This window comes from Salvelinus alpinus, chromosome 17 (genome assembly GCF_045679555.1).
Source record: "Salvelinus alpinus chromosome 17, SLU_Salpinus.1, whole genome shotgun sequence".
Classification (NCBI taxonomy): Eukaryota; Metazoa; Chordata; class Actinopteri; order Salmoniformes; family Salmonidae; genus Salvelinus; species Salvelinus alpinus.
In genome coordinates, this window is record NC_092102.1 from 10,712,673 (window position 1) to 10,725,517 (window position 12,845).

At 43.4% G+C, this 12,845-nt stretch overlaps 1 protein-coding gene across 3 annotated transcripts in view; it reads left to right on the forward strand.

The window, feature by feature from the left end:
• The window catches only part of LOC139542104 (forkhead box protein J3-like), a 91,530-nt gene extending 80,102 nt beyond the window's left edge, over positions 1–11,428 (forward strand). For 2 of the 3 annotated variants that reach the window (XM_071347138.1, XM_071347139.1), the window contains exons 8-12: positions 161–356; positions 4,188–4,496; positions 7,640–7,741; positions 10,574–10,762; positions 11,026–11,428. In XM_071347138.1, coding sequence (XP_071203239.1) covers positions 161–356; positions 4,188–4,496; positions 7,640–7,741; positions 10,574–10,762; positions 11,026–11,306 — 1,077 coding nt within the window. In that variant the 3' untranslated portion in view covers positions 11,307–11,428. The remainder of the gene's footprint in view (positions 1–160; positions 357–4,187; positions 4,497–7,639; positions 7,742–10,573; positions 10,763–11,025) is intronic. The other variant, XM_071347140.1, reaches the window with a different exon arrangement.
• Positions 11,429–12,845: the final 1,417 nt, after the last annotated feature.

Below are 12,845 nucleotides of genomic sequence, written 5' to 3' on the forward strand. Positions count from 1 at the left end.
GGTGAATAACCAGCAGGAGACAGGGATACTGAACACACGTTTACCATTGCCATGCCCAAAACAGACAGTGTGGATATCTCAAGTTAGAATTCAGCCTTTTTAGTGATTGGACTTAAAGTAATGAAAATAAGTGACTGTCTCTCTTTCTATCTCTCTGTAGGTCAGTAGTAACTTGGAGCCCTCCCAGTCTCTGAGTCTACAGCAGCCTCTTCCCCCCCCTCCCTCTCCTCCTTCCCAACCCCAGTACAGTGTGGCCGAGCAGGACAAGCAGCTCCTCTTCTCTGATTTCGAGGACCTCAGTGTCTCGTTCCAAAACCTCTATAAGTCTGTCTTTCAGCAGTCCTTCAGCCAGCAAGGTGGGTCATTGGAAACAGTACTCTGAAGCAGACCGGGTTTGAAATAGTGTTTTAGATGAGCCTGCTTGGTGTGACAGATGGGTGCATTTTGCAACCAAGCAAGCTCTATCAAACGTCTTCAAAGTATTTGAAAGAAAACGAGCACGTTCACAGCTAACGTCTTACCCGGTTGATGAGAAAACAGTATGGCTAACACTAGTGGGAATGATTACCTTGTGCTTTTAGCTAACCTATAAAATAATCTCCTACACCACAGATTGGACACTTATGTTAAACAGTAATAAAAGCATTTGTGTGTATTCCTCTTTTGTACTTGCATATACAAATAATAAATTGTGCCACATATCTACAATCGTTGCGTTGCTCAGTCAAACGAGCGAGGCGAATTTGGAGAAAAACAAAACATTGTATTGACACTTGAGTGGAGAAAAGTGCTGTGGGAGTAGCTTTTAAACTTGCTAATTAAATTGTGAAGGTTCTCTGTAATTGCTTCCTATTTGGTCAACAGCCTTCCTCCTGCTTCTATTACGATCCACCTTTTTAACCCCAGACATGAACACGCTCTGTAGATCGTCTCACTGTTGCCTGAAATCAACCTTTTAAAAATATTTTAAGTCGCAGCAACGAGCTGAATTGTGTACAGCAATACAATTATGAAAATCAAAACTGAACAAATATACATCACTGCGAGAATAAATAACAGAATAAATAACACTGACACATTCTAGGGAGCATTGAAACCCAATGGCTGGAATGGCAGCGCTCCATCCTGCAGTGTATAAGGTCCAAGCCCCTTTTCTTTAAATTGGCAGTTTGCTGTACTCCCACCATACAATATATATGCCAGCAGCATACCACCCTGCATACCACTGCTGGCTTGCTTCTGAAGCTAAGCAGGGTTGGTCCTGGTCAGTCCCTGGATGGGAGACCAGGTGCTGCTGGAAGTGGTGTTGGAGGGCCAGTAGGAGGCACTCTTTCCTCTGGTCTAAACAAAGATCCCAATGCCCCAGGGCAGTGATTGGGGACACTGCTCTGTGTAGGGTGCTGTCTTTCGGATGGGACGTTAAACGGGTGTCCTGACTCTCTGAGGTCATTAAAGATCCCATGGCACTTATCGTAAGAGTAGGGGTGTTAACCCCGGTGTCCTGGCTAAATTCCCAATCTGGCCCTCAACCATCACGGTCACCTAATAATCCCCAGTTTACAATTGGCTCATTCATCCCCCTCCTCTCCCCTGTAACTATTCCCCAGGTCGTTGCTGCAAATGAGAATGTGTTCTCAGTCAACTTACCTGGTAAAATAACGGTAAAATAAAATAAATAAATAAATATGGGCACATTTATCATGCAAAGAACACATACAGTGAGGTCCAAAAGTAGTTGACACATTTTGTGGTTGTTTTGGCTCTGTACTCCAGTTGCTTGGGTGCCCAAACTCCTTGCTCGGGCCAAACGCTACACTACACCCATGGGTTATTAGTTTCTCCTCCGCAATGAGTCTGCCTCCCAGGCGATTTCTAGAATGGTAATCCTTTCTAGATCTGATTGGTCCCAGAAACTGATGGGTTGAGCCAGGGCCATAACACACGTGGCTGAAGCAGCATTTTGAAAGTTCATCATTGGCTTTGATACTCTGATTGGTTGGAGATCATCCAATCGCTGATTACTTTTTTTTTTTGTACAACACCCAACATTTTGACAACCAAACAACTTCAATTATGGCAGTCTCAGACTGAAGTATGTAGCGAATGATAGAGCAGAGGATAAATTCAGTTTGAGTTGTCAGGTAAGTACTCCAGCACTTTGGATTTTAGATGATACAATGACTGAGGTTAAAGGCCCAGTTCAGTAAAAAAAAATATTATTCTGTGTTTTATATACTTCCACACTGAGGTTGGAGTAATACTGTGAAATTTTGAAAATGCCCTTTTTTAGTGTAAGAGCTGTTTGAAAAGACCACCTGCAATTTAAGCCTGTTGTGGTGGGATGGAGTTTTGGCCTCCCTGGTGACATAACCAGGTGGTAAATTAGTTAAAAAACCAATAAGAGAGTTCCAAACCTCTCTGCCAATAACAGCTAGTTTTCCATCCCCACTCAAACCCACTCCGAGAGTACTAGCAAAAATTTAGCTTGAGAAATTGATCGTCGCTAAGAAGCAATTTATTTTTTGGTTGACCATTTTGATTTAAAACAAATCACAGTAAGGTACGTAATAGTTACCCAGAAATGATTTGATATTGAGATAGAAACGTCTGCATTGGACCTTTTTAAAGTGCAGACTTTCAGCCTTTATTTGAGGGTATTTTTTATCCATATCAGGTGACTCGTTTATAAATTACAGCACTTTTTTTGTACATAGTCCCCCATTTTTAGGGAACAAAGTATTTGGACAAATCCACTTATGTGTATTAAAGTAGTCAACGTTTTTAGTATTTGGTCCAATATTCCTAGCACGCAATGACTACTGTACATCAAGCTGGTGACTACACACTTGTTGGATGCATTTGCAGTTTGTTTTGATTGTGTTTCACAGGGTGCAAACACTTCAGCTTTGGCTTGCTTATATAAAGCGATACTACCTGTTTTCTGAAGTGAGTGCACGAAGGAAGTTCGTAACGTGGCTTGAGCACTTTCACGAGATGCTGAAACACCCTATTCTCAACCACCGGGAATGGGCGCATATCCGCAGCTACAAACCAAAGGCCATAAGATGTAAACATAGCCTACCTACCGCTCTTGTGATTTATTTGGCTCGGTCAGAATCAGCTGCCAAGGGCTGCTTGAATGAAGATGGGAGACTGTTGTGTTGCTTTACGTTTCCGTCTTGCTTCGGCGTAATGTCGGTGTAAATGTGTTAACAGCTGCATTGGCTATTTCTCATTGAGCGTGCCGACATACTGTTAACGTTTTATCCACAACGTTGTAATCTAATGGGAAACCAAAATGTGGGGATTAAAAGGATGATGGAGGATCCTTCAATTTTGGTTTATTGACCCCACCACTCGTCATCGTACAGAACTAGTTCCCGGCTGCGCCTCAAAAAAGGACAGTTTGAAGTGCGCCTGAAATGTTTTTTTTTCTTTTTTCAGCTCAGATTTAGTCAAGCGGCATAGATCTACAACACAACGCAAGCATAGCCTATAGGCCTAGTGTTTTAATTTTGTAAATACATTTTTTATGTGCTTATTCGGTTTCACAGTGCTGACCAAACCGAGGTCCCCGGTACGGTACAAATGTGTACCGTTACACCCCTAGCGTTAAAGTGCATTCATTTAAGGAGGCAACTATTTATGCCGGGTTTGGTGAACTTTAGTCGGGTTAAATATATCGCCTCCTTAATGTTAGATATATTTAAATTTTACAAATTAAATCACGCTGCCAGAATAAAATTAGGTTTATGGTATTTTTTTGCACCGATCTGTGCACTTTTGTGTGAAGAAAATGTCGCTCTGTTCCATTCTATTTTAAGAGTAAATTCCCTTAAACCATCCGAATGAAATCCCTCTGGTTTGTTTCAGTATTATATATTAGAGACGACATCTCTGCAGCTGTCAGTCACATACTGCACTGTAGTAGCATAGTAGCATTTATTTTGTTGTGGCAAACAAGAAAATATATATAAATATGAACATAGTTTTAAAGCTGGAATCCCTAATGGTGAAACTGCCATGTTTGTTTGCGATTTTACAACAAAGACGTTACTGCAAACAACAAACACTGAAGAGAGAAAAAAAAAGGACAGTCAAGGAAAATGCATAAGCAAAATGATTTACAGGTAGGCAGAATGGTTAGTTAATTGTCTGTCTGTCCTTGTGTGTGGTTGGCCCTGCAGGTATCACGGGTATGCCCAGTGAATTGAGCCAGCAACCGCGGACGTCGTGCTCCTATCAGCACTCCCCCTGTGTGGGCAGCAGCGGCAGTGCCCACAGCCACCAACACAACCACGGTCACGTTCATAACCACCCCCACCACCACCCGCCTCTCTCGCAGCACCTCTCTCCCCACGTGACGCACAACCAACATCAACCTCATCCGAACACTCAACATGGGCAGCACCCTCAACACAGCCAGCACCCCAACAGTGGGCAGCAGTCCCAGCACCATACTGGCCAGCCACCACAGATGACCTGCACTAACACTTGTAAGACACGAGAGTACAGTGCACACTACTGTACTGTCAGAGAGCAAACACGCCCAAACGATGGACAGCAGAGTGCCTCTGACTAGACTATTGGCCATAGTTTTCTGTTAATTTCCCGCCGATTCTATATGTTGAATCATCAGCGCAAACAACCACCACTTGTCGCTATAACATACCGTGGCGACAGCAAGCGATAGGACGGTCAGGCTCAGCTTTTAGCTGTTCATCGTTGCGTGTGTCTGGAATTACAGGCAGGCCTCAGGAACAGTGACTATCCTTAAATGCTAGTCCCTTACTATATATAGCATTGATATCTACATGCTCTGCATGGATTCCATTATATTCAGTGTTGGGGAAGCTACTCTGAAAATAGTTTATTAAGCTACCAATTACTTCACACTGGAAGAAGTTAAACTACACTAAAGCTACCCCTAAGAAAAATATAGTTTACTTTTCAAAAGTAGTTCACTACATCCAAACTACTTTGTGAAAAATGGTCATATCAAAATCTGAAATGTCAGACTATAAATTGCAAGAACAATTTCTGTTCTGTTACACATTCTGTTAACAGAATGTGTAATTTAGCCTATTAAACACAAAAACTGTTTAAAGTGAGAATTAAGCAGGTCTGATACAGAAAAAGGAAATTCTACATTGCCCAGATTTTCATTTTTTTGTGCAAAAACAGTAGTGTAGTTCTAGTAGTTATCTACACCGCTACATGGAGAGAAAAAAAGAGAAAAAAAAGTAATTAACTACTGAAAACAGGACCTAGATTTGAATTTAGTTGAACTACCATCAAGCTACTGCACAATGTAGTTTAATTACAAGTTGAACAAAATGTAGTTCCATACTCTCCAACACTGATTATATTACAGTGGCATGTGAAAGTATTCACCCCGCTTGGCATTTTTCCTATTTTTTTGCCTTACAACCTGGAATTAAAATGCCTTTTTTGGGTGGTTTGTATCATTTGATTTACACAACATGACTACCATTTTTTTTGTGTGAAACAGACAAGAAATAAGACAAAACAGGAAACTTGAGCGTGCATAACTATTCACCCCCCCCCCCAAAGTTAATACTTTGTAGAGCCACCTTTTGCAGCAAGTACAGCTGCAAGTCTCTTGGGGTATGTCTCTATAAGCTTGGCACATCTAGCCACTGGGATTTTTGCCCATTCTTCAAGGCAAAACTGCTCCAGCTCCTTCACGTTGGATGGGTTCTGCTGGTGTACAGCAATTTTAAGTCATACCACAGATTCTCAATTCCGATTGAGGTCTGTACTTTGACTATGCCTTTCCAAGACATTTAAATGTTTCCCCTTAAACCGCTCTAGTGTTGCTTTAGCAGAAAGCCTAGGGCCATTGTCCTGCTGGAAGGTGAACCTCCGTCCCAGTCTCAAATCTCTGGAAGACTGAAACAGGTTTCCCTCAAGAATTTCTCTGCATTTAGCGCCATCCATCATTGCTTCAATTCTGACCAGTTTCCCAGTCCCTGCCGATGGAAAAACATCCCCACAGCATGATGCTGCCACCACCATGCTTCACTGTGGGGATGGTGTTCTCGGGTGATGAGAGGTGTTGGGTTTGCACCAGACATAGTGTTTTCCTTGATGGCCAAAAAGCTACATTTTTAGTTTCATCTGACCAGAGTACCTTCATCCACATCTTTGGGGAGTCTCCCACATGCCTTTTGGCGAACACCAAACGTGTTTGCTTATTTTTTTCTTTAAGCAATGGCTTTTTTCTGGCCACTCTTCCGTAAAGCCCAGCTCTGAGGAGTGTACGGCTTAAAGTGGTCCTATGGACAGATACTCCAATCCCCACTGTGGAGCTTTGCAGCTCCTTCAGGGTTATCTTTGGTCTCTTTGTTGCACCGCTGATTAATGCCCTCCTTGCCTGGTCCATGAGTTTTGGTTGGCAACCCTTTCTTGGCAGGTTTGTTGTGGTGCCATATTTTTTTAAATAATGGATTTAATGGGCTCCGTGGGATGTTCAAAGTTTCTGATTTTTTTTATAACCCAACCCTGATCTGTACTTCTCCACAACTTTGTCCCTGACCTGTTTAGAGAGCTCCTTGGTCTTCTTGGTGTTGCTTGGTTGGTGTTGCAGACTCTGGGGACTTTCAGAACAGGTGTGTGTGTGTGTGTGTGTGCGTACATATGTATACTGAGACCATGTGACAGTGACACTTAGATTGCACACAGGTGGACTTTATTTAACTAATTGTGACTTCTGAAGGTAATTGGTTGCACCAGATCTTATTTAGGGGCTTCATAGCAAAGGGGGTGAATACATATGCATGCACCACTTTTCAGTTAAATTTTTTGAAACAAGTAATTTTTTCTATTTCACTTCACCAATTTGGACTATTTTGTGTATGTCCATTACATGAAATTCAAATAAAAATCCATTTAAATTACAGGTTGTAATGCAAAAAAATTGGAAAAACACCAAGGGGGATGAATACTTTTGCAAGGCACTGTAGCTGTGTCGTTTGTTTTTCTGCTACTCCTCAAACGCTGTGTGAAGCTGACAAACTCAGAGACGGGCGTTTCTGAAACTCGCCGGCGTCTTTCATTTGCCTAGACTTTGTTTTTCCTGTGTCTCTGCACTGTGCTTTCGGCTCAGAGAGAAGCCCTATACAAATAGACGCTCTATTATCTGGGTTAGTTCTCCCTCCACAGTGGCTGGGATGAATAAAAGCAATCCCCGTCTTTGATCCACAGCTTCAAATGTGTTGCCATTTGGGTTTGTGATGAAAGGCAGAAAATCATTCCTCTTCACTAATGTCTGTGACGTGAAAAAACAACATATTGTGGTCAAAAGCATCACTGCATCAGACTCAAACATGACATTACTTCTGTTGGTCCTTGACTGTCACTCTGTTGATTACAGCACCGTGCTCTTGTCAACATTTCCCTAACCTCGTTTCCAGGGTAATTGCTACAATGTTATAGAGAGCTGGCTGGTAGACAAGACTAACATTTCTCCTACCGTTACTTAGTTGCGTCTTCCTGCCGAGCCTGTTTAGCTCTATTACCCACTCCCCCTACCTGAAATAATTTGTGTTAGAAGAAATCGTGAGGAATCACTGCAGGGTGTGTGTGTGTCTGTGTGTGTGTCTGCCTGCCTGTGCAGGTCTGTCCGCCAACTGGTACCCCAACCTGGAGTGGCTGAAGGAGAGCTGTCGCATTGCCAGCAGCTACAATTGGGCTGACGTGGACCTCTCTCCATTCCAAGGTAACAGACTTGCATTATCCTAAAGTGAATAAACTGTGGTAACACTTTCTTTATACCATGTGTATAATGCTCTTATAACGTCTTCTGTCACACTCATAGTAATAATAATAATGCATTGAATTTATAACTCACTTTTCATTGATAGTTTTTCAAAGTCATACAGTGAATGCATTACAATAAATAAAAACAAGACATAGACAAAGGACACAACTAGGCAGGGCATCTTACACAAAGAACACAGCTGACGGTACAAGGGGCAAGGACAACAAGGAACACAGCAATATCTAATGGAAGGCCTTCATAACGAGGAGGGTTTTTAAACGGAGTCTGATGCCTTCAGCTGGTCCGTGTGCATTCCAGAGGCGGGGGGCGGTCGAGCAGAAAGCCGATTTCCCCCCGTGGAGCAAAGCTTGAACGTAGAGGAGCGGGCTATCGCTCTCTGAGAATACAGGTGGGGTTATGGGATACGAGCAATTCTTTGAGCTATGGAGGGGCATTGCCATGGGTAGGACGTCATTGTAAATAAGAATTTGTTCTTAACTGACTTGCCCAGTTAAATAAAGGTTAAAAAAAGAATTTGATGCAATGTCAGCAGGAGAGTTTTGAATTTGATTCTGATTGAGACGGGGAGCCAGTCCAGAGATGCTTTGTCTCCTCAAGGCTGAACTACTGTAACACACTCTTCATCGGGATCACTGGCAGGAGTCTCCAAAAGCTCCAGTATATTCAGAACAGTGCTGCCAGGATCCTGATGAGTGCATGAACACTAACACTTCGCCCCCATCCTGGCATCTAAAGACATGGATGATCTTCTCAGCATCAGACGGAGTTTGGCAATGTTAAGGTGAAAGAATGATGCTTTGCACAGATGTTTTATGTGCTCGTCAAAGGTCAGAGAGGAGTCGAGCTTAACACCCAAATTGTAGACTGAGGAGATCAATGTTCTGGCCTGCAATGGTGAGGTGGGTTATGGGTGAGTGCTGGACCGCATGTACAGTAGCTTATTGGTGGCACTAGTCAGAGGCTCCTTGTGTAGCAACGTGAAGTGGGAGATCTCTAATCAATGCAACACAGTTAAAATGATGGCATGAAGTTAGCTAAATGGAAGGAGTATGCTACAATGAGCAACCGACAGGTAGGCTGTTTAATCTGAATGGAGTTGCTGTAGACAAGGATGGGGAGTGCAGCCAAATAGCCTCAACTAGCCTAGCTATGTAGCTGGCGAGCTATCTTAGCTAGCTTCTTTACATCGATTTGAGTAACCGGGTATCCGAAAATGTTGTATTATATTTGAATAGTGAAATATTTCAAATTGCCATCTACTCAAGGCAGGTGTTCAGACAGGCACGCAGCAGAGGGACTTGGGGCAGTTTTTACATTCAGCTGAGTGTCATCAGCATAGCAGTGGAATGAAATTCCATGCCGGCTTATGACACGGCCAAGGGGTAGCTAATACAGAATGAACAGGATGGGTCCAAAAATGGATCCTTGTGGGACACCGCAGTTGACAGGGTGGGTCTGGGACCTGGACCCACCTAGCGAGGCATATTCCGTTCTGACGGAGAGGTATGAGCAGAACCAACTCAGGGCTGGTCCGATGGTGTCCGGAGGCGTTCGAGGAGGATAGCGGTATTGAACGCTGCACTCAGACTGGACTTTCTCAAACAGGTTGTTTCGATTGGGATGATCCTGGAGCTGTACGGCAACCACTTTTTCCAACACCTTGGAGAGGTTCACAATGTTGACATCAGCAAACCGCTCGCCCACACAACACCATACACGCTGTCTGCCATCTGCCCGGTACAGTTGAAACCGGGATTCATCCGTGAAGAGGACACTTCACAAGCGTGCCAGTGGCCATCAAAGGTGAGCGTTTGCCCACTGAAGTCTATTACGATGCCGAACTGCAGTCAGGTCAAGACCCTGGTGAGGATGACAAGCACTCAGATGAGCTTCCCTTAGATGGTTTCTGATGGTTTGTGCAGAAATTCTTCACTTGTGCGAACCAACCGTTTCATCAGCTGTCCGGGTGGCTGGTCTCAAGTCGGATGTGGAGGTCCTGGGCTGGCATGGTTACACATGGTCTGCGGTTGTGAGGCCGGTTGGACGTACATTCAAATTCTCTAAAACTACGTTGGAGGTGGCTTATAATAGAGAAATTAACATTAAATTATCTGGCAACAGCTCTGGTGGAGCTGGAGATTCCTGTAGTCAGCATGCCAATTGCATGCTCCCTCAACTTGATCATCTGTGGCATCATGTTGTGACAAAACTGCACATTTTAGAGTTCCCTTTTATTGTCCCCATCACAAGGTGCAGCTGTGTAATGATCATGCTTTTTGACATGCCACACCTGTCAGGTGGATTATCTTGGCAAATGAGAAATGCTCACTAACATGGATGTAAACAAATGTGTGTACAAAAGTTGAGGAATAAGCTTTTTGTGCATACAAAAAAATGTCTGGGATCTTTTATTTCAGCTCATGAGACTTTACGTTTTTGTTCAGGTAACATTTTTTTTTCAATTTTCTCAATCGCAACTTTGACACTGAAAGTATGATAGATAATGACAGTCTTAACTCCAATGTGAATTGTCTAAATGCATTTTGCTATTGTACTAAATAAAGTACAAGGATGTGAATGGGCTAAATTAAAAACTACAGGTTTGGATCAAATACAACACAGAGTGAAACACTTGTATTTTCAAGTATTGTGGTGGCAGCATCATGCTATGGGTATGATTGTCATGTGCAGGTGAGGGAAAGGAGACTAGGAGAAGAGGAAACCACTAAGGACTAGTGAAATGAGAACGACTGTGTGTGTCTATGACAGGACTGAAGGAGAACATGAGGCAGGCGGAGCTGAACAACTGGTCCCTGGACCTGGCCCAGATAGCAGACCTATGCTCCTCCATCAACCAGTTCTTCACACGCACCGGTATCATCCCACCACAGGGGCCACCCCTGCCCGCCTGCCACAGCCCCATGCACACCAGCAAGCCCAGCCAGCACATCAACACGGGTCAGTGGCCATTAGGATGGCGTTGCCTCACTAGACACTGATCTAAGTTCAGTTTTGCGTTTTCCCCTATAGTAACTGTTAGGGTTGAGGACGGTAGCTGATCCTAGGTCTATGCCTAAGGGCAACCTCTAACGTGCGTCCCGTAGATCTGAAAGGGTTGGATTGCTTAAAACGAAGTCTCATCACAGTCTATAGATCAGTGGAGTTGTGAGGTAAGAACTGAATGACTGTTGCTTCCTGTTGGATGTCTTCATCTCCTGTAGGTAATCTGTACATGGACTCCAGACAGAACATGTCTTCAATGATGGGACCCCCGGGTTACCCCCACATGCCCCCCATGAGCAATGCAGGCTCCACGGTGACAGGTACTACTGCTAACTACTCAGACCCTCTTATAGTGTGTTTGCAGCTGCCTTACATGTCTACCTCCTCAGGGCACCATGGCCAGATGAACCAGCAGCACATGATGCCACCCGGGCACTACCAGATGAGGCTGCCCACCAACGACATCCAGGACGACTTTGACTGGGACGCCATCGTTTAGAATCACCCTGAAGCGAGGAAGAAAAGGAGGGATAGGGAGAGGGCGTGAGGAGAGTGGAAACAACCACCTGCCCTGAAAAAAAAAAAAAAGACATTCCAGAAGAGGAATATCAATACCATGATCTTGGTCTTTTTATACGAGAGTATAGAGAGTGACTTTGAAGACAATCATACACAGAGGGAGACTAGTCAACGTTTGCCAGTAGACAAGTTGGATGGTCACATTTGAGAGAAAAAAACACTTTTGGAATGGTTTGCATTGTCTCGTCTCAATGTTCCGAGTGCAAACAGTTTTACAAGTGTCGGTGAAGTATATATTTTTTTATTCATGCTTCTATTCTCGTTTCTTTCCACTGAAGACTGAAAGTGGAAGCTAGGGTTTGTGATTCACAATAACTTTTTTTTAAGGAACGTCCGCCTGCCACTGAACTGAAAGGAATGGGCGTGGATGAAAAAGATAGTGCCATTATACATATGAACAAGACTTGCCTCAAAGTGATTAATTTTTGTTCCATCGCTACACAAACATCTGGCATCTTGCCAGTTAGTCCGGACGGTATTGCAACTCCTTGTACCTCAATGTAGCAGCCCTCACCTATCTGACAGGAGTGATCCATGGAATGATACTTTCGCCACTTCCAAGAAATAAAGTTAGTTCAACATTTGATAAGGGAAGACCAGATAAGGATGCTCGTTCTAACAAGTGTCTGATGTCTTTGACTGACTCAAACAATGCCAATTGTATGGAATTGAGCACCATCTTGTGGTTGCAGGCTTATATTGCAGAGGAAATTGACCGTATTTGGTCAGAGGAGAAATCACAATCACCAGACCTCGGTTCAAATACTTTTTGAAATCATTCAAATTCTTTTAGCATTTGTTTCAGCCCGCCTTGAGTGCCAGATGGGTGAGGCTTGCACTTTAAGGACGGTTCTATTGGTTCCATCGCAAAAGGCATGCTCAATCAAGCACAGCTGAAGTTTTATATAGAATTTGAACCCAGGTCTGAATTGCACCCTTACATTTTTTTATTTAAAATCCTTAATGTCTATGTAACTTGCTTTAACTTTCAATGGTTTGATGAACAAAAATCTTCCACTGTAGCAGTTATTTTGTGCTTTCTATGTCACCACTTAACTCTGTGCTCATGGGAAAAAATTGTGACGCTGGGCCAATGCTATGTATGTATCACCTGTCAATCCCTTACTGGTGGTGTTATGGTGTCTACAGTTGTATCTATCTCGGTGTCTGTGTGCGTGTGAGTGCATGCGCCTGTGCCTGTGTGAGAGTGTGCAAGTATGTGTTAGTTTTCATAAGGAATGTCCTGTTAGTAACTCCATGGTACGAAGCCCTCAGGGTCCCTGTTTCCTGTTATTTCAGAATAATGCATAACCCCCACTTCCTTTTTTAGCATTACCAAAACGTCAAAGGTCAAATGGGTATGTGTGTAGTTTAATGTACCTGTTGGCAGGTGTTTCGACCACTGTGGTGGAAAGGTACACCCAATGTACTACGTTATAAGCTAAATTAAGTGAAATGT